The sequence below is a fragment of the Ranitomeya variabilis genome, chromosome 5 (assembly GCF_051348905.1).
Source record: "Ranitomeya variabilis isolate aRanVar5 chromosome 5, aRanVar5.hap1, whole genome shotgun sequence".
Taxonomy (NCBI): domain Eukaryota; kingdom Metazoa; phylum Chordata; class Amphibia; order Anura; family Dendrobatidae; genus Ranitomeya; species Ranitomeya variabilis.
This window is the reverse complement of record NC_135236.1, coordinates 82,948,253-82,970,687: the sequence shown is the minus strand read 5'-3', so window position 1 is coordinate 82,970,687 and position 22,435 is coordinate 82,948,253. Positions and strand designations below refer to the sequence as shown.

The 22,435-nt window shown below is 43.3% G+C and overlaps 1 protein-coding gene across 5 annotated transcripts in view; it reads left to right on the top strand.

Annotated features, from left to right (window-relative positions):
• LOC143774928 (peptidyl-prolyl cis-trans isomerase F, mitochondrial-like) overlaps nucleotides 1-19,505 on the top strand; it is a 32,941-nt gene extending 13,436 nt beyond the window's left edge. For 2 of the 5 annotated variants that reach the window (XM_077262736.1, XM_077262740.1), the window contains 4 exons: nucleotides 12,731-12,761; nucleotides 16,579-16,667; nucleotides 17,752-17,924; nucleotides 18,050-19,505. In XM_077262736.1, coding sequence (XP_077118851.1) covers nucleotides 12,731-12,761; nucleotides 16,579-16,667; nucleotides 17,752-17,924; nucleotides 18,050-18,200 — 444 coding nt within the window. In that variant the 3' untranslated portion in view covers nucleotides 18,201-19,505. Of the gene's footprint in view, nucleotides 1-7,037; nucleotides 7,152-10,669; nucleotides 11,057-12,730; nucleotides 12,762-16,578; nucleotides 16,668-17,751; nucleotides 17,925-18,049 lie in introns of those variants that run through there. The other 3 variants (XM_077262741.1, XM_077262739.1, XM_077262737.1) reach the window with 3 other exon arrangements.
• The last annotated feature ends 2,930 nt before the right edge of the window (nucleotides 19,506-22,435 follow it).

The window sequence follows — 22,435 nt, the reverse complement described above, 5'->3', positions numbered from 1 at the left end:
TGTCTATCATATCATGGTCCCTTGGCTGGTAGAACAAGCGTTTGTCGTGCCTCTCCATCTAGGCTCAGCAGGTTCATCTCCGCCTGTAACGCAGGTGTCATGAGGTGCATGCGTACACACTCCTCAGTCGCTCCACCCAATCCCATAGTAACAAATTGCTCTCCGTAAACTTTGGGAGGTTACTAAGCATAGCCCCCAGGGGAATGCTTCCACTTGTGGACTCGGTTACTAACTGATCCGCCATTTCTGTGCTGCAGAGTTGCATCCTGCCGGCTACAACAAATCTGAACAGGTTACTAGAATGCAACGTGCACATAGAAATGAGGCAGAAGTAACCATCTAAGCTGTTTATTTTGCTAACATGAAAATCAAGGTGCTAGTTATGGAAACAGTCAGTTATTTGGGTACAGGGTATGAAATCACACAATATTAGCAGTAATGGCAATAACAATTCAACAGTTTTAATATCTTATCCTCTATTCTAACTATATTTCAGTGTTAACAGCGCTTTAATGTCCTTCTGCTTTAACTTTCATGGGCAGTAAGCGCAGTAATGTAACTTGTTTTTGGGCCATTTGGCTCATAACAGCACCCAATCCCTAAACTAGGGTCACATCTGCATGTTCCAGCTTCCGAAATTTTTGATCCTCTAGTCATTTCATTGTCTGGAGCCAATGTCTATGCTCCAAGACCCAGGTGCTGGGACTGTTCCTCCTGCAGTTGTCCTCGGGATCAAGCTCTACTTCAATTTCTCGATCATTCCGACCAAACAGCAACATATACAGTGTGTACCCGGTGGTAGCATGGACTCAAGTGTTGTACGACCACACCAACTCCAAAGTGAATTTGGGCCACCTTATCTTCCGATCTTCCTCCAATGTTCGCAACATTTGTAGCAACATTGAAGCATTTCTGGAGGACGTTTTTGAAGAGAGCACTGGGTCAGGTGTTAGATATGCCACGGTTATCAAATATAAAAGGGCGGAACGGCAAGGCGGGAAAGCAGTTGGCGCCAACCAGTTAGACAATAAAGACGTGTGAACGGTGGAACACAGAAGCAGAGCCACCGGGGAGTGACTGGGGACCAAGACCAGTGAGACATCGTGGGTCAAGCACCAAAGGCAAGAATACGCCGGGGAAAATCTGAAGCCCAGACTATGCCAGTCAAGACCTGATGTTTGGAAGCCACTGGTCAAGCCCTGAAGGTCCAACTCTAATCATTGTACTGGACCAGAAGTCTGCTGTGATGAAAAGGAAACATGAGTCAACCGGGTCGTCACTTCCAGTGTAGACACACGGTACAGGGTGTGGGCTGGGGTTGTGCAACGGAAGGGACAAGGGCCAGTCAGCGTGATGAACACACATAGGGTATTAAATGACTGGCTACTAAAGACTTGTGACCTACCAGGAAAGACAGGTGACCCCGTTAGCTTAGTTGATTTCTTCCGTCTCATCTCTATCTGTGAGTTGCATTCTAGTACCCTGTTAACACATGTAAAACAGATCATGAATAGTGTTGGACAGATTGATTCACAGGACTCTAGTCCAGTGACTGGGTCAGTAGTCTCTGGCGGCTGGATGGAAAGCTTGTTAATCTCTATCCTTCTTGGCTCTCCGATGCCACTTTTGATTAGTCGGGCTGGTGCGACTTCATCATTGCCCATGTTATGTGATGCACAGACGACGTTGCGCAAACCTGGCTAATCTATGTCGGTGCTGGGGTTCCTGGAAGGTAAGAGATTCGCAAACTTCCAGCCTAGTGGCCAGAGACTACTGACTTGGTAAATGGATTAGGGTCTTGTAAATTGATCCTTCAAGTTGTTGCCATGATTGATGAATGGGATAACCACGGGTCTCCTGATCTGAACTTGACAGCCTCATATACTCCTTTGAGGCTGTCAAGTTCAGGTCAGGAGACCTGCCGTCAGTTTTACATTGATGTCTGAAATTTTTTCTTGGCTTGACAAAGGCCCTGCGTGGCCGAAGTGTTGCTAATTTTCATGTGTGTATACTGATGTCAACAAAAATAATTGTTTTGGAAGGAAGATACCGGGTGCCTTGGATTTTTGGAGTATGAGGATGTCTGAATTTCAGTCTTTGTGTTTTATTAAGGTGTTCCAAAGTGTTTGTAAAATAATAACGGCTGTTTGTGATTTTTTTTGTCAAGCTATCGAGAAATAAAAACTAAAGTTGGCAACCCTGTTGTACCTGCATAGTAAGAAAGGCAGCAATTAAAGTGATTACAGGTCCGGAGATACCAGGTAGAGCACACATGTTTATATGATATAATAAATCGCATGATATTAATATCCACATATTTAACATATATGCAACATGAAGACATTTGGATTCCAGACCACACACTGCCCAAATAAAAAGGGTCCTTGTAAATTCCTTAGCATTATCTAATAATAGTAGCAGCGTCGGCTCCAATGATCCATAGTCGCATGGACTTAACACAAAGTCATATGTGTCACGAAGACTATGCCAATGCCCTAAATCCTATAACGCTACAGAAGACAAATAAATTCCATCCTTTATCAGGGATGTCTCCATGGCTGCTTAAGCCTTGAAATAATTGGGAATACATTCTTTTCAAGGATCAAAGGCATGTCAGTGTGAGCTGTGTGATACCTGCTCCTCTGCTATCTGTTACACATCACTAATAAAATGTAAGCTCCTGGGGACAGGAATCTGAGCCGAGGCTCTTTTATCTCGATATGTCTCTGCTTTTGTAGTTTATAATATAAGGTATATAACTGTGAAATAGTTTTGTCCTGTACATACACATATGAGGAGGGGGACTTGTCTCATAAAATGTCTCATAAAGCAAGATGACTGGGTCGCATACGTCATTACTTATGACTACATGAAAGTCTAGTAAATAGGATGAATGAATATACGGAAATTAAATTTGCTGGATTCAGTAAAATTCACCAATCACATTTATTTTAATTAGATTTATCTCTCCAGATCCCAGAACATAATTATTGGAGGGGTTAAAAAATAAAAATCATTATACTCACCTCATCCCTCACTTATTGGGATCGCTGGATCTCTTCCTTACTCACGCTTCAGTCTTGTATTCCATCTTCAGTCTTGTATTCCATCTTCAGTCTTTTATATTCCATCTTCAGTCTTCTATTCCATCTTCAGTCTTCTATTCCATCTTCAGTCTACTATTCCATCTTCAGTCTTCTATTCCATCTTCAGTCTTCTATTCCATCTTCAGTCTTCTATTCCATCTTCAGTCTTTTATATTCCATCTTCAGTCTTCTATTCCATCTTCAGTCTTCTATTCCATCTTCAGTCTTCTATTCCATCTTCAGTCTTCTATTCCATCTTCAGTCTTTTATATTCCATCTTCAGTCTTCTATTCCATCTTCAGTCTTCTATTCCATCTTCAGTCTTCTATTCCATCTTCAGTCTACTATTCCATCTTCAGTCTTCTATTCCATCTTCAGTCTTCTATTCCATCTTCAGTCTACTATTCTATCTTCAGTCTTCTATTCCATCTTCAGTCTTCTATTCCATCTTCAGTCTTCTATTCCATCTTCAGTCTACTATTCCATCTTCAGTCTTCTATTCCATCTTCAGTCTACTATTCCATCTTCAGTCTTCTATTCCATCTTCAGTCTTCTATTCCATCTTCAGTCTTCTATTCCATCTTCAGTCTTCTATTCCATCTTCAGTCTACTATTCCATCTTCAGTCTTCTATTCCATCTTCAGTCTACTATTCCATCTTCAGTCTACTATTCCATCTTCAGTCTTCTATTCCATCTTCAGTCTTCTATTCCATCTTCAGTCTTCTATTCCATCTTCAGTCTTCTATTCCAACTTCAGTCTTCTAGTCCATCTTCAGTCTTCTATTCCATCTTCAGTCTTTTATATTCCATCTTCAGTCTACTATTCCATCTTCAGTCTTCTAGTCCATCTTCAGTCTACTATTCCATCTTCAGTCTACTATTCCATCTTCAGTCTTCTATTCCATCTTCAGTCTACTATTCCATCTTCAGTCTTCTATTCCATCTTCAGTCTTCTATTCCATCTTCAGTCTTTTATATTCCATCGTCAGTCTTCTAGTCCATCTTCAGTCTTCTAGTCCATCTTCAGTCTTTTATATTCCATCTTCAGTCTACTATTCCATCTTCAGTCTTCTAGTCCATCTTCAGTCTACTATTCCATCTTCAGTCTACTATTCCATCTTCAGTCTTCTATTCCATCTTCAGTCTTCTATTCCATCTTCAGTCTACTATTCCATCTTCAGTCTTCTATTCCATCTTCAGTCTTCTATTCCATCTTCAGTCTACTATTCCATCTTCAGTCTTCTATTCCATCTTCAGTCTACTATTCCATGTTCAGTCTACTATTCCATCTTCAGTCTTCTATTCCATCTTCAGTCTTCTATTCCATCTTCAGTCTACTATTCCATCTTCAGTCTTCTATTCCATCTTCAGTCTTCTATTCCATCTTCAGTCTTCTATTCCATCTTCAGTCTACTATTCCATCTTCAGTCTTCTATTCCATCTTCAGTCTTCTATTCCATCTTCAGTCTACTATTCCATCTTCAGTCTTCTATTCCATCTTCAGTCTACTATTCCATCTTCAGTCTACTATTCCATCTTCAGTCTTCTATTCCATCTTCAGTCTTCTATTCCATCTTCAGTCTTCTATTCCATCTTCAGTCTACTATTCCATCTTCAGTCTTCTATTCCATCTTCAGTCTTTTATTCCATCTTCAGTCTACTATTCCATCTTCAGTCTTCTATTCCATCTTCAGTCTACTATTCCATCTTCAGTCTACTATTCCATCTTCAGTCTTCTATTCCATCTTCAGTCTTCTATTCCATCTTCAGTCTTCTATTCCATCTTCAGTCTACTATTCCATCTTCAGTCTTCTATTCCATCTTCAGTCTTTTATTCCATCTTCAGTCTTCTATTCCATCTTCAGTCTTTTATATTCCATCTTCAGTCTTTTATATTCCATCTTCAGTCTTCTAGTCCATCTTCAGTCTTCTAGTCCATCTTCAGTCTTCTAGTCCATCTTCAGTCTTCTTCACTTTTCAGTTCTTGCATGGCATCATGTTGGCACTAAAGAGTGAAGATGGAAGAGAATACTGGATGCGGAGGTAGGAAGCAAGCTAGCAGACGAACGGGCAAAAAGCAGGGACACAAGGACAGGCAAGAGGTGAGGAAAGTATAATGTATTTTTTTAAACTACTTTCAAGACCTTAAAAAAAAAAAATTTGAGCAAATCTCAAAAAATTAGGTTGTAGAAAGATCTGGATTATTGGTGAAATTTTAAGCAAATTTAATTAACCTCAAATCGATTCTCTTTTCTCTAAGGGCAAGTGCAGATGAGCTTATTTTCGGTCTGAGTGCGATCCGACAAAACGTTCGGATCACACTCGGACCAATATAAGTGTATGGAGCTTTGCGCATGCGTAATATTTTACTCAAACGGCGTCTGTCCGAGGAAAAAATTGCTGCATGCCCAAGTTTGATCCAATATTCAGATCGCACTCAGTCATGCAAGTCAATGAGTCCATGGAAAACAATGCACTCAGATGACATCTGAGTGCAGTCTGATTTTTACGGACTAGCAGAATGGCGAAGATGGAGACATGTTTTTCCCATCTTCTCCACATCTGAGATAATTGGATCATTCTATGATCACACTGTGATCAAACTCTGATCAGAGCGTGATTAGCACTATTGGACCGATTTTCTCATATGGTCGTGTGACCCTAGCTTACTAGTGAAGCAATGCTATGAATAGGGTATATGCTTATATCTCAGTTTTAAGTTAAGAATTAGCCAACCCCCTCCACAATGACAAATTTTATAGATGAGCCCCATAGTATTATATGCTGTAATAACAGGATGATCTACGGTGATGAATATAGTAAAGTAGCGCTTGCAAGGGATATAGAGGTGCAGAAGATTTAAGGAGGACCAGCATTCTATTGTTAGTTCATGCTCATTGTAGGTATCAAATAAGAATCACAATGATATAGGAGCAGACATCAACTGATTAAAACGAGGGACAAAGGGAATTACGTCCCAAATCTGACTAATCCTCAGACAGACGCATTGGAGCCGTTTTTAAACTCCTACTGCCCGAAGCATGCCTCGTTACAATCCCAGGATTATTGTACTAGCAGATCAAGGGTTAAATAATTGTTGCCCCATCCAGCCGTGTGCATCTAGGTCTCGGTGGCACACATTCTTATGATGTGTGAGTTTTATTGTTTCCACCCACACTGATGGGTCATTTGACTTCCTATGAGACTGGTTTGTGAACCCCACTGGGGACAGGGACTGATGTGGGTGAATGCACTGTGTATACGACTAGAATATAAGGGGATAATGGAAAATAATGAAATAAATCATGACAGCATGAAATATCTCTGCAGCGAGCAGCCGCTTACTGCAAGATGTAGGCCGAGCACGCTGCAGAGTCTGTCGCCCCAGGGATGCTGCTATGGCACAAAGCTGTCCGCGGGTGGAGTTATGACGTCACCGTGTGTGGGAGCAGAACGCCGCACTGCAAGATGTGCGAGTGTCTGACAAGGCAAGACACCCAGAATGTGTCATCGCCAGAGAGACAGCAAGACCCCTTCATGTGCAGACCAGAAATATGGTCAGCAGTGAGACTATCTTGTCCTTATTGTAATCCATATAAAAATATCAAGCCATTCAGTGCAAATGTGAGGAGATGGACATGCTGCCCACGTTTCCCTCTTGAAAACACAAGTTTGTTGTTATAAAATGTTATGCAATGTGAACTGTGATGTATAGTGTGACTTGTGATGTACGTTATAGAAGTTAGCAGAACTGAGTGTGCAGTTCAACCATAGGGACAGTTAGAGTTAATGGTTGATGGTTAGGAATAGCCCAAGTGGGAGGGGTTGAGTTGCAGGGAAAGTGACAATTTCCTGTCAGATAGGACGTGGAGTGCATAGCAAGTGGTCCTAAAGGTCAAAGGAGAGCATTGCCGCATTCTGGGGTGACCTGAAGTCAGAGGAGACCAAAAAAAAGCGATAGTGAGATCTGGAGTAAAAGTGACTAAGAGACAAAGTGACCTTCCGGAGACGGGTCTTGGGACATGACGCCTAGCCATAAGGCCCTGAGTTTATAATGATTGAAGGTAACAAGACAAAACAGGACTGAGTATGTGAGATGAGTAAAGTGTCCCTGGCAGTAGTTCCAGAGCACCAGCATTACCGGCCATACTGGCACCCTAGAACAAAAAGAGGACGTGGGACAAGTAAATTACTCTTGCTAAGCAGGACTCTAGTGTTAAAGCTGGGTTGTGGTGAAGTAGTGAGAAACAGTGGATATAGAGAACAATAGAGAAACGAAGAAAGGAAACTGTGTGGAAAATGCTTCGAGTTGTAAAGGAAATGTTCATAAGACTGTGTACCTGCTATCTCTTGTATATATTCCCTACCGAGTTCCCGTTCAGTAAAGAGCTTATTTTTCACTGGTGGTCTCCCTCATTGAACTGTGACACATCTGGTCCTGGCAAACCAGCAACATCGGTTACATGCGCCTGCACTGGCGTAGCGCCCTCACAGCACAAGTTCACATACCCAGCCAGGACTTCCACTTTTATGTAAAGTTCTGGGACATGACAGACGAGTGCCTCACCCATGGCTACTGCCCCACACCACGTTACACATCTTACATGTACAACAAGTCCAAGAAAGGGGTCAGATAATATTGACGCGTTTCAAACCTATACAGTTCTTACTTATAACCTGTTATGTCAGGCTGCATGTTAAACCCATCTTTCACTGCAGGTGTATTAGAGGCTTGTTTTGGAGCAAGCCCCTGATAAAGCTGTCTGACCCCCCCTCCCCATCCTGCTTGACTCCCTATCTCCCTGCATGTCTACCAGTGAAGAAAATTGGAGATGTAATTTCATGTCAATCATTTGTATGCTATGTGGCATGGGATTATAAAAACATCTTCAGTGTGCAGCTGTAACAGAACACCTACCAGCAGGGGGGAACAGGCCTCAAAGACTGTGAGTGACAGGTCTCACAGCTTGAGCAGCTTAGCTCAGGACAAAGACTTGCTTGCAATATAGTCATGCTGAAAAGCTGCAAACACCTTTTACAACATTCCAGAAACATAATTTCATTAAGTTATGGAGATACTATACGTCCTAGTCATACTTTGTGTATATTTCCGAGATCCCCAGAACATAGCGAACGCCTGCCTGGGTCTCAACCCATTCTAGCACCCAGGGCCATGGAGAACATAGAACAGCTAATAGGAAACAGATAGCCAAGATGTGTTTAGTCTATGTCAGGAAATAGGAAGAATTTCTCATTACTTCAATTACACATACAGCTCTCAGCTGCAGTTTCCTCTGCCTGCATGTGCCTGTGTGTGATTTCACCTTTCCCCCTCCCTCCTCTGCTATATAGCTGTAATGTGAGACCAGCGTGCCAGCAACCTTCACTGAGCAGCTTATAGCTTTATGCTGGGAAAGGCAGCCACAGTGCCATGTGCTCTTTTGTTCCTGTAGAAACTTAATAGTAAGGCATAACTCGACCCCAATTAGTGACAGACATATGAAAGTTATATATTTGGTATGTGCGACAATAGGGCTACATGCCGGTAAGTTCTGAGTGCAGCACCTCGCAGGGACCAAGGGATGGATTGCAGTTTAAGCGGGTCATGTATCTACCTTGTGTTTACACTTATAGGAACCCCCATGATGTGGGGATCATCATGATCATTGTGTCATCTTTCTACGAGGTTTATACAACAAGATATGCGGGATGATGGTTTTTCATATCCTCAAGAACGAGGAGTGCATTCCATAGCTCTGTCCACCCCATGAGGTCATCCAGGGGGAGAGACCCTTAGGTTTAGGCAAAGGTATAAAACTCAGAGGCCCAGACAAAGGGGGGTCTTTTGCCAGGGGATTCAGCTACGACAGGCTGTGCAATCTGACCTGAAGATAAGTGGGGAAGGTCCCCTCCCCAGCCACCACACGGCGTACCTCTGAATGATATGAATGAACCATAAGTCGATTTTCAACGTTAATCCCTTTTTATTTGTAATTGTTTGTACATACAATACTTGTCTTCTTTTATAATATCTTTTCTACTTTTGTAAACACTGCCTGTTTGGAGCAAAATAAATAAAATTACTAGCTTCCTTTCTCCTTTTTGTCCTACCACTATTGTATTTTCATATCTGACCATTGTATATGTATAGCTATTGTGTATATAGTGTATTGTCTAGTGAGCCCTTAAGACAATTAAATATATAATTTATCCTTGGGCTGCTCTTTTATTTCGATCCACGAATCCACACGTCCATTTCTGGGTTTAACTTTCCATGCTACCGGGGCTGGTTTCTGGCCTGATATAGTCTCATTAAATGACCGGTCTTATCTATTTAACGAGGAACTGGTGCCAGTCCTACTGGGCTCGCAGCACTGTTTCATTGGTGCTAGTGAAAGGGGCCTCTCAGCCTGTCAGGGTTGTTAGTGAGAGTGGTGTCACGTCAGTGACTGCATGGGCCACATCCTCTCGCTCTCCGTGCCTCCCTGGGCCAATGTGGACTTGGACGTCTGTGTAAAACTCTACCAAGTTGACCTTACGTGTCCGCAGGGGGTTGCAAAACGATACATTGGTGGAAGTGGAGATACCGCATTACGTGATCCATCTAACGTAATAATGACATCAGGTGGGGTTGCGAGATGTAGGTTCTTCACAAGTGGTGGCAACAGTGGGATTGTGGGTGATCTCTCTGGTGCCAATATATGTTAAAAAGCTGTATAACTTTTACATATACAATTAATACAGTATCGGTCAAAAGTTTGAATACACCTGTTCATGCAATGATTTTCCTTTTTTTGTTGCTGAAAATTCCCCATTGTAGATTAAGAAGGCAACAAAACCATGGAGGGACACATATGAAAACAAAGAGTAAAGAAACATGTGTTTAACAAATCATAATCTATATATATAATTGTCTAAGGGTTTTTCTGTCTGTCTGTCCTGGAAATCCCGCGTCTCTGATTGGTCGAGAATTCGCCTCGACCAATCAGCGACGGGCACAGTATCGACGTAGATCTCATAATGGTTGCCATGGCGACGATGATGTCATAAAGGTTGCCTTGACCAATCAGCGACGGGCACAGTCTGCCGCGAATTCTGGAATCATCATTGTCCATGTACTACGGGGACATGCATATTCTAGAATACCCAATGCGTTGGAATCGGGCCACAATCTATACAATTGTCTAAGGGTTTTTCTGTCTGTCCTGGAAATCCCGCGTCTCTGATTGGTCGAGGCCGCCTGGGCCTCGACCAATCAGCGACGGGCACAGTATTGACGTAGAAATCCCGCGTCTCTGATTGGTCGAGGCCGCCAGGCCTCAACCAATCAGCGACGGGCACAGTATCGACGTAGATGTCATAATGGAAATCCCGCGTCTCTGATTGGTCAAGGCCGCCTGGGCCTCGACCAATCAGCGACGGGCACAGTATCAACGTAGATGTCATAATGGTTGCCATGGCGACGATGATGTCATAAAGGTTGCCTCGACCAATCAGCGACGGGCACAGTCTGCTGCGAATTCTGGAATAATCATTGTCCATATACTACGGGGACATGCATATTCTAGAATACCCGATGCGTTAGAATCGGGCCACAATCTAGTATATGATAAACCTTAGATTCCTCAAAGTACCCCCTGTTACTCTGATGACAGCTTTACACCTACAGGGCATTCTCTCGAGCAGCCATATCAGGTCATCACCTGGAATGGCTTCCAACAGTCTTGAAGGAGCTCCCAGAGGTGATGAGCACTTGTCGACCTCTTTGCATTGATTTTACATCCAGCTCATCTCAAACCATCAAAAATTGTGCAATTGTTGGGTGATTGTGGTAGCCGTGTCATTTGATGCCCTGCTCCATTGCACTCCTTCTTGATCACACAGCCTTAACATAGCCTGGACGTGTTTTGATAATGATGTCACACTAATGATGTGATGACATTACAGAATGCTGAAATAGTCAGGTTGGGTAAGTTTGCATTGGATTTAGAATAAATTACCAACAGTGTTAACATAAAAGCACCCCTACACCATCACACCTCTCCCGCCATGCTTCAGCGTCGACATCACACATGTTGGAACTCATCCGCACACCTTTATGTTTATCACAGAGGCATGGCAGTTGGTTACCAAAAGTCTCACATTTTGATCATAGTACAGATTTCCACTGAACTATTGTCTAGTGGCAATTTGACCATAAAGGCCTGCGCCTCATAGTCTCCTCTGGAAAGCTAATATTGAGATCTCTCTTGATGTCTGTTTCTGATGTGCTGTAAATTTGAGTTTTCTGAGGCTGGTACTGTAACTCTAATGAATTTATCCTCTGCAGCATAGGCAATTCTTAGTCGTCCTTTACTGGGGCAGTCCTTACCATAGAGTTTGATAGGTTCATAGAATCCTAGAATGTTAGAGTTGGAAGGGAAATCCAGGGCCACCATGTCCAACCCCCTGCTCAATGCAGGATTCACTAAACCATCTCAGACAGATGTCTGTCCAGCCTCTGTTTGAAGACTTCCATTGAAGGAGAACTCAGCACTTCTCGTGGCAGCCTGTTCCACTCATCGATCACCCTCACTGTCAAAATGATTTTTTCTAATATTTAATCTGTATTTTCTCCCTTTCAGTTTCATTCCATTGCTTCTTGTGTTTCCGTGTGCAAATGAGAATAAGGATGATCCCTCTACACTGTGACATCCATTCAGATATCTGTAGACAGCTATTAAGTCTCCTCTTAGGCTTCTTTTTTTACAATTTAAACGTTCTCAGAGCCTTTAACTTTTCCTTGTAGGACATAGTTTGCAGTCCTCTCACCATCCTGGTAGCTCTTCTCTGAACTTGCTCCAGTTTCATGACTATACTTGAGGATACCTTCAAGGTTCTAGCAATTATCTGTATCAACTGACCTATGTCTTTGATGGACTGTTATTACACTTTCCGTAGTTTAGTGGTGTTTGCCTTATTCAGGCTTAGACGTTGTATGATAGGGCTTAGCACTGTATGGAGCTGTGTACTAATACTGCCTCACAAAACACACCTGTGGTTGCAAACATATCCTGTAGGCCGGTGGTTCCACAAATTAACTCTTGAAATGTCATACCTGTTCATTGGAAGCCTTTCCAGATGACTACCTGCTGAAGCTGTTTGAGAGAATGCCAAGGGGGTGTAAAGCTACCATGAGACTAAAAGGTGGGCACTTTGAGGGGTCTAAGGTTTGAGAGATATTCTGGGTGTGTTTGACGTGTTTCTATTCAACATTGTTTCCATGTGTAGTTTTGCTGCCTACAGTCTGAATCTACATTGTGCACTTTCCAACAAAAACAAGGAAAATCATTGCATAAATAGTTGTGTCAAAACTTTTTAGCGTTACTGTTTTATTGAAACTGGAATACCCCTCTAACAGATCTCTGCCACAACAGAGTGTGCCTTTTGATAGGCATCTATAAAATATCTAAGAGTGGTAAGAATAGTATCTGTGTAGGGTCCACTGTACAACTGGATTGCTGAGCAATATGCATCTGATTTTCCAAAAATATTTACATTGGAGAAACTAGTGTGGGAAGAAATGGCTTCTGTAGCTCAGTGATATGTCTGTGCATACTGTATGTAATGTGGTGGACTAATCTGTGTTTCTATTTCTCCTTAGCTCCGGTTTGATGTAGTGCCCAAGACTGCAGGTAAATGGCACATTTAGATTTTAGATCAATGAGATATGAAAGTGTATTTTTGCACATCAATACATGATCTGATTCCAGTACATGGTATAAACAGATGATATAAACTGTACATTTATATCCTATACACAGGTGATCAAATGTATGATCCGAGTGGTCGGCCTCCCCACCAGTCAAAAAAATGAATGAGGGTTGAGGTACTCCCATGTATAAGAAACGGTAGCCTATATGCATGACCACCACTCCATTCACTGTCTGTGGGAACAGTGGTCAAATACTTGCACTTCTGCTCCAATAGACCCATAGAAGTGGATGGAGTGGTGGTCATGCATGCACGCTACCAGTTCTTTCACACAGAATTTTGAGATTACTGGGATCCCCCCAATAATACATTGATCACCTATCCGGTGGTATTGTCATAGATGATTGTAGTGAACTATGTATAGGTATATATGTGTGACTAGCAATAATTTAACATCTGTCCGGAGACTGCAGGTCTCACAGTGGGTCACAACATATGGTATCCTGAGCAAGCAGTCTACTGTCTCCAATCTCGCCAGGGGGTCTTGCTGGGAACCAGGAAGGGAAACATTTCACACCTTCTAGCTCTTTTGAAGAGAGATGTCAATTACAGCCTGACACTATCTATCTATGAGAAATGTTATACAAAGAGTTTCAGAGAAAATAATATATTCATTGGGGGAGCGGCCGTGGTTTAATCAAAAACAAGCAATTATAATATTAACCTGAGAGGCTGTCACCGCTGTGCTCTGCTTTACGGCCGGCGCTGACACATTCAGTGCAGGGAAGCCGCCGGCGGGGGACGTGACAGACATCAGAAGGTGAGTATGTAGTGTTTTTTTTTACTTTTACAATGGTAACCATGGTAAATATCGGGTTACTAAGCGCGGCCCTGCGCTTAGTAACCCGATATTTACCCTGGTTACAAGTGAACACATCGCTGGATCGGTGTCACACACACCGATCCAGCGATGACAGCGGGTGATCAGCGACGAAATAAAGTTCTGGAATTCTAGCTCCGACCAGCGATATCATAGCGGGATCCAGATCGCTGCTGCGTGTCAAACACAACGAGATCGCTATCCAGGACGCTGCAAAGTCACGGATCGTCGTCGTTCTCGCTGCAAAGTCGCTTAGTGTGAAGGTACCTTAAACTCTATAAATTAGGCTTGTGCACATACAAAGTTGTTCACAGATTGAGGGCAGCCGGGCTGATGCGGTCCAGTCCATATTCATCCCCCCTCAGGGAGCAGAAAGCAGACTACAAAGTTAGATATTTCTGTAAGTTTTCTCCTGTTTATTTTTTATAACTGTTTTGCATATTTGTACTGTATGTCTTTTTGTTAGCATATTTTTATACCTTTTTTTATTGTAAGCACTGTACCTTTTTGTATTAAAGCATAAAACTTTAACAACTTGAACCTTGTATGTTCTAAAGAAGCCATAGTCTTAAACTGTATGAGCCTTATGATTGTCAGACAGTAGTAGTAATGGAGCGCCCCCAGAAGCAGGGCCGCGGGGCACTCGGTACTGGGCCTCTCTGTCTCAGTTCTGGGGTTGTGACGGTGGCTAGACCCGGTCCGTGACCCTGCTAAGGGGCGTCCAATGAAAGGTGTGATGATGGTGCATGGTGTAGATCGCGGTGAATAACGAGGACACAGGGTTGCAGTCTCTTTACCTCTTTACTGAAGGCTTCAAGGTCCTCAATCCAGAGTACGGTTAACAGGGCTGTCTGAGACCGGCCGGTCCGATGGCACCTCCAGAGTTCCCTTTGCAGGTGGAAATCTGTGCCTACCTTCTAGCGCCTGTGTGTTGTAGTACTTCCCTGCTGAGCACCACGGGATAGTCCTCACAACTATTGTGTCTGTTCCTGTTGTTCTTTCTCTCCGTCCCCCAGATAATATGGCTAGGACGCACCCGTATGACGGGGTAGGCCTGGAGTTCTTCCGGGACCCTAGAGTCGCCCCTCTGCCACAATTGCCTCCGTTGTCTGCTTAGGTGATTTAGGTGAGACAGCCAACCTATAATTGACTGTCCTGCCGTGGTTTGAAGTAATGCTTAAAGTCTCTTACTTTCTCGGCGTTCCGGCCACCGGCTTTGCGCCTCAGAAGGATGTTGCTGGTCTGGGGCACGACTCCTTCTGGTTCTATCGCCTCTTTGCTGTATTCCCGTTTCTCACTCCTCCACAATACCCCTCGCTTCTTGTCCTTTCTTGAGATACTGCCGCAATGCTAGGCCTCTGTCAGGATCCCACCCCTGACAGAGACCCCCCTGAATCTTTCCCCGCAACACCCTCTGCCACAGGATGTTGCCTGGTTCCAACCCAGTCAGCTTCTCTCTAACTTCCTATCCAACCCCAGTTTTACCAGATTGTGAGGAGTGGCCTAATACATAGCACCCTTAGCTCCCCCTGGAGACCAGACTATGAAGTGTATTGGTGTCTGTGATACCTGGTCAGGTGAACTCCTTCAGTGCCATCAGACGTACCATCACTCCCCTTAGCGGCGGAGCATCAGTACTGCAACGACCAGGACTCTGGGGCGCTGCACTAATATTTCCGGGACTCATCACCCGTGTGTTCAGTGAGTGGTGGCAGCGTGTATGAGCAGGTGTGTGGCCTGGGTCGGTGTGTGATTTATGCTCCCATTACAGCATAGGACAGAGGTTGAATGCTGAACTGAGAGAGGGGAGATAGATTAACTCTTGCAGGCATAACTCCAAGTCGCGTGCTGAGAGTGGGTACGTGACAAATTGGTGGCAGCACGGTGGGATCCGTGACAATGATAGAAAAAGAATGTTCCAGTGCACCATGAGATTATTCCCATATAGTCTTAAGCACGGAGAGCGGCTCTGCCTTGGCACAAGGTAACTGTGATAGTGGAAGGATAATCCAGCCTAATGGACATGCAATCTTATTCAAGTAGGGTATCATACAGAGGGTAACTGATAAAATATTTATGCTAGGATAAAAGATGACGTCAACGCGTTTCTAGTGCCGCAGCATCCTTAATCATGATGTATGATACCTACTTGAATAAATAAGATTTCAAGTCAGTTGGGCTGCATTATCCTTCCTCTATTATAGCCCTAAATGGCCATACAACACTAAGCCCAGTCCAAAGACCAGATAAAGACCTGAACCATTCATGTTAATATTTTACAAATATTTTGGAGGACAAGAAGTCATTGGACTTAGACTAACATAGAGATGATAAAAAGATTTTCATGACCCTGGTCCAGTGACCACATCAGTAGTCTATGGCCATTGGACACCTCTTCTGATTTATAAACCCGGCTCGATGTCATCATTGCGGCACTAGCCACGTATGACAACACTCTAGTCATACTAATCAGAAATAGCACTAAGGATTCTGGCAGGTAGGAGGAGGCTTTCAGCTCTCTGGTCCGGCGACCATGGACAACATACTCTGCCACGTTGTACCGAGCTCCTCATCATTCACATTCACTGTCAATAAATATCGTAGTCCCATTAGCTGTCACAGGAGACATTTTCTTTGAAAACTAGATAACCTATCTATATGTTTAGAGGACGTTATAAATTGAGATACTCAGAGGAAACGCACAAAAAATGGGGAGAAGATACAGATGTCATGGTCTTAGCCACATATAAAACTGGAGTGCAGCTCTGTAAGGAAACTGTGCCCACCAATGAGCCACTGTGCTCCTCCAAATATATAGACATATATTAATATGTTTTCTTGTTTTTCCCTGGAGACCTAATTTATTCTAAGCCTTTGAATGGGCCATTCATTGCATTCATTTTGTTTCCTGTTTGTAGAAAATTTCCTTAAACTCTGCACAGGCGAAGTTGGCTTTGGATACAAGGGCTGCACTTTCCACCGCATCATCCCTAACTTCATGTGCCAGGTACTTAACTGTGGCTTAAAAGTGGTTGTCACACCATTACAGATCACATTCATCACACAGATAATATGTATGAACAACATTTTCCATTTACGGGCTCTTAAAGAGAGTATTTCTGTAGGATGAACCCTCCTCATCCGTCTATATGGGCATGTAGGTCATAGGAAGCTGAATAAAATGATACCTTGATATCTGCGATCCGATATCTTATTTCAGAGAAATCCATGTTTTTCTTAATATGTAAATGAGCTGTTTAGATCTATGGGCCGGACATAGATCTCCCTGAGAATTTGCTTCCAGATCTAATTATAAATGAAAGAGGAAGATTCCACAAACGATAAAAAAGGAACGTTTCAGCAAAAAATTATTAGCAAACTATTTTTATGCTAGAAATACTACCATGAAACAGTTATTGCCAACCTTTTAGGCCCTTCGGTATGAAAATGGTTCTTGGAATACCCCATTTTATTTTTCATATGTATTTATATACAGGGAGGGCCATTTATATGGATATGCCTAAATAAAATGGGAATGGTTGATGATATCAACTTCCTGTTTGTGGCACATTGCCAGGAGGACGATACACCACCGCCACTTGCATGGAGAAGGGGATGTAGAGTCTGACAGCATGGACTTCAAGTGGATAGGTTCAGCCTAAAAATCAGACAGCAGACAGATGGTCTGTATTTTCTATCTGTTTTTCATGGATTGATGTCTAATAAAAGCATGAGTGACCTCTATCAGATTTGTTTAGTGTATGAGAAAAAAGAATACAGGTTTAGGTCCTGGAGAAGAAGGGGTAAAAGAGCTTATAAGATGGCACTGTAGGGTAAAAGGGTACAAAGAAAAGCATTGTGAATTTGCACCAATTTATTTATTATTTATTATTTAGCATTGTTCACCTACTTTGATAAATTTGAAACAAAGTCCACCAATGCAAAAAGAAAGATAAGAGACAAAAATTTCTTTAAAAAAATGATTAATCCGGGACAACTTTTCTTCCTTCTTTGCCTCCAGTCTTCTCCATAACCACCAGAATTACATATGCTCACACCCTCGTCTTTCTGCTCTGTTCCCCTCTCTCCAGGGTGGTGACTTCACAAATCACAATGGCACGGGTGGTAAATCTATATACGGTGGTAAGTTTGCAGATGAGAACTTTATCTTAAAGCACAACGCTCCAGGTACTATCTCTATGGCCAATGCAGGACCCAACAGCAATGGCTCCCAGTTCTTCATCTCAACCATTAAGGCTGATTGGTAAGAAGAAAAAACTTGAGTGACATATTCAATTGTTTTATAAAAATGCACCCAATATCTAGTATCCCTTGTTCCTCATCTACATTATCGCCCACCATAATCCGTGGCTCTCTCCTTCCCCGCAGGCTGAATGGTAAACACGTGGTGTTTGGTACCGTAGTAGAAGGGATGGAGGTAATAAAGAAGATGGAAAGTTATGGCTCCAACAGTGGAAAGACAAGCAAGAGGATTGTTATTGATGATTGTGGGGTGCTAGAAGAGGCACCCACTGCTTAATAGCCCTCCATTAAACCATACATTGCATACCACACTATACGACTGGCATACGTGACAATAATGCATTCATTGTTAAAGAGCTGAGCATAATCCTTCTTGGCATCACATGCCCATCTCTTAGCTATGTCCTAATGTGGCTAGGACTCATCATCTCATTCTACTGACCACTGTAGCCTTACCATTATCAACGACGTTGCCTTCTACCGCTTACAGGGGTTGTCCATATTTAGCAAGTTATCACCTGTCCAGGGGTGGAGACATACAGAAGAGGGCCCCTGTGCAAGAACAGTATATGGGTCCTTAAAGTTCCGATAATAACTAGCTAAATTGGACTGGATTGCTCAACACATTAGGATTTTGGTTTAACTCAGTGTCTTTTTTCAAAATTGATAACTTGGAAATCCATTTAAAACCATAGTAGTCATAAAGTAGTTTTAGCAGAAACATCATTTATGCACAGGGTTGGTGATAAAAGTGTGATTACTGGGGGTCCACCGGCTGGAAACCCCACCAATCATTAAGTTCGAATGAAGAAGTAGTACGCAAGCAAGACCATCAGTGCAATGTGGACTGACCGGTCAGCTCTCCTTTTCAGTTAATAGAGCAGTGGTCATATATATATAAACCACCACTCCACTAACTCATTAGACTCATGGACTTCAGTTTTCAGGATTGGTAGGGGTGCCGGTGATCAGACTCACAGCAGTCATATATCTATTACCTATTCTGGGATAATAACTGATTTGTAAAGATTTTCCCTTCGAGTAAATGAATGTCCTCGGCTGCAGGTTACTATAAAGCAGAGTTCCCCAACTCCGGTCCTCAAGGGCCACCAAACAGATCATTTTTTCAGGATTTATTTAGTATTGCCAAAGTGATAATTCCATATCCTTTGCAAATACTAAGGAAATTCTGAAAACAGGATCTGTTGGACTGGAGTAGGGGAACACTTCTATAAGGAAGCAAACTTCTCTGTACCCATCTTACCAGGTCCGCCTGTGAGTCTCCGCCACTGCTCCTGGTGTCTGGCATTGGCTTTGGAACTTATGAGCTCACCAATTTGGCTACTGCCCTGTGGTAAGTACAGTGGGAAGTGGGAAGGTAAGTACAGTGTGGTCAGGGCCAGTTTTAGGTAAAGTGGGGCCCTGGGCAAAGTTTAAAATGGGGCCCCAAATGCTAGCATATTGTACATCACACAGAAGCATTTCGGTTGTATTTACATGCGCTGATCTCAGGCCGCTAAACGAGTGTGATCGACAATACTGAAGTCGTTGGAAGCTTGTTTCCCGGCCTCTTTCCTGAGAAAGAATGATGAGGACAGAACGATCACTAATAGATCACTAACAGATCACCATACAGTATCATGTTATCAGCAGCACATCTACAGTTTACACCGGTGATGTGCTGCTGAGAACAATGATTTTTATTCCGGCATAAACAATCCAATCACCCAATGAATATGCAGCATTTTGCTTGTTTAGTATAATACACCCCATAGTCCTCCATATAATATAATGTGCCCCATAGTCCCCCATATAGTATAATACACCCCATACTCCTCCATATATTATAATGTGCACCACAGTCCTCCATATTGTAAAATGCACAAACCTTGGTCCTCCATATAATATAATGTGCCCCATAGTCCTCCATATAGTATAATACACTCCTCATAGTCCTCCATATAGTATTATACACTTCCCATAGTCCTCCATATAGTATAATACACTCCTCCATATATTAAAATATACTCCTCAGTCCTCCATATAGCATAATACACTCCTCACAGTGTTCCATATAGTATAATGCACCGCCATAGTCATCCATGTAGTACAATTCACTTCCCATAGTATAATGCACCCCATAGTTCTTCATATAGTATAATATATTCCCCATAGTCCTCGATACAGTATAATTCAGCCCACATATAGTATAATGCAGCCACCACCCTCCAGAATATAATGAGCCACCCCACAGAATATAATGCAGCCACCCCACAGAGTATAATGTAACCCCCCACAGAGTATAATGTAACCCCCCCCACAGAGTATAATGTAACTTCCCCATAGAATATAATGCAGCCCCCATATAGTATAATGTAGCCCCCTCATAGAGTATGATGCAATCACCCCTCATAGAATATAAATGTAATACAGCCCCCCCATAAAATATAATGTAGCCCCGAACAGGATATAATACAGCCCACCTCCCCATAGAATATAATGCAGCCCCATCAAAGAGTATGATGCAATCATCTCTCATAAAATCTAATAAAGCCCCCCACAGAATATAATGCAGCCCCCCATAGTATATAACACAGCCTTCCCCATAGAATATAATATACCCCCATAGTATATAGCACAGCTACGTAGTATATAGCACAGCCCACACAGTAGTATATAACACAGCCCACACAGTAGTATATAACACTGCCCACACAGTAGTATACAGCACTGCCCACACAGTAGTATACAGCACAGCCCACACAGTAGTATACAGCACAGCCCACACAGTAGTATATAGCACAGCCCACACAGTAGTATACAGCACAGCCCACACAGTAGTACACAGCCCACACAGTAGTATACAGCACAGCCCACACAGTAGTATACAGCACAGCCCACACAGTAGTATACAGCACTGCCCACACAGTGGAATACAGCACTGCCCACACAGTAGTATACAGCACTGCCCACACAGTAGTATACAGCACAGCCCACACAGTAGTATACAGCACAGCCCACACAGTAGTATACAGCACTGCCCACACAGTAGTATACAGCACAGCCCACACACTAGTATACAGCACAGCCCACACACTAGTATACAGCACAGCCCACACAGTAGTATACAGCACAGCCCACACAGTAGTATACAGCCCACACAGTAGTATACAGCACAGCCCACACAGTAGTATACAGCACAGCCCACACAGTAGTATACAGCACAGCCCACACAGTAGTATACAGCACAGCCCACACAGTAGTATACAGCACTGCCCACACAGTAGTATACAGCCCACACAGTAGTATACAGCACAGCCCACACAGTAGTATACAGCACACCCCACACAGTAGTATACAGCACAGCCCACACAGTAGTATACAGCACTGCCCACACAGTAGTATACAGCACAGCCCACACAGTAGTATACAGCACAGCCCACACAGTAGTATACAGCACTGCCCACACAGTAGTATACAGCACAGCCCACACACTAGTATGCAGCACAGCCCACACACTAGTATACAGCACAGCCCACACAGTAGTATACAGCACAGCCCACACAGTAGTATACAGCCCACACAGTAGTATACAGCACAGCCCACACAGTAGTATACAGCACAGCCCACACAGTAGTATACAGCCCACACAGTAGTATACAGCACAGCCCACACAGTAGTATACAGCACAGCCCACACAGTAGTATACAGCACTGCCCACACAGTAGTATACAGCACTGCCCACACAGTATACAGCACTGCCCACACAGTAGTATACAGCACATCCCACACAGTAATATACATCACTGCCCACACAGTATACAGCACTGCTCACACAGTAGTATACAGCACAGCCCACACAGTAGTATACAGCACTGCCCACACAGTAGTATACAGCACAGCCCACACAGTAGTATACAGCACTGCCCACACAGTATACAGCACTGCCCACACAGTAGTATACAGCACTGCCCACACAGTAGTATACAGCACAGCCCACACAGTAGTATACAGCACAGCCCACACAGTAGTATACAGCACTGCCCACACAGTAGTATACAGCACTGCCCACACAGTAGTATACATCACTGCCCACACAGTATACAGCACTGCTCACACAGTAGTATACAGCACAGCCCACACAGTAGTATACAGCACTGCCCACACAGTAGTATACAGCACTGCCCACACAGTAGTATACAGCACAGCCCACACAGTACTATACAGCACAGCCCACACAGTAGTATACAGCACTGCCCACACAGTAGTATACAGCACAGACCACACAGTAGTATACAGCACTGCCCACACAGTAGTATACAGCACTGCCCACACAGTAGTATACAGCACTGCCCACACAGTATACAGCACTGCCCACACAGTAGTATACAGCACAGCCCACACAGTAGTATACATCACTGCCCACACAGTATACAGCACTGCTCACACAGTAGTATACAGCACAGCCCACACAGTAGTATACAGCACTGCCCACACAGTAGTATACAGCAC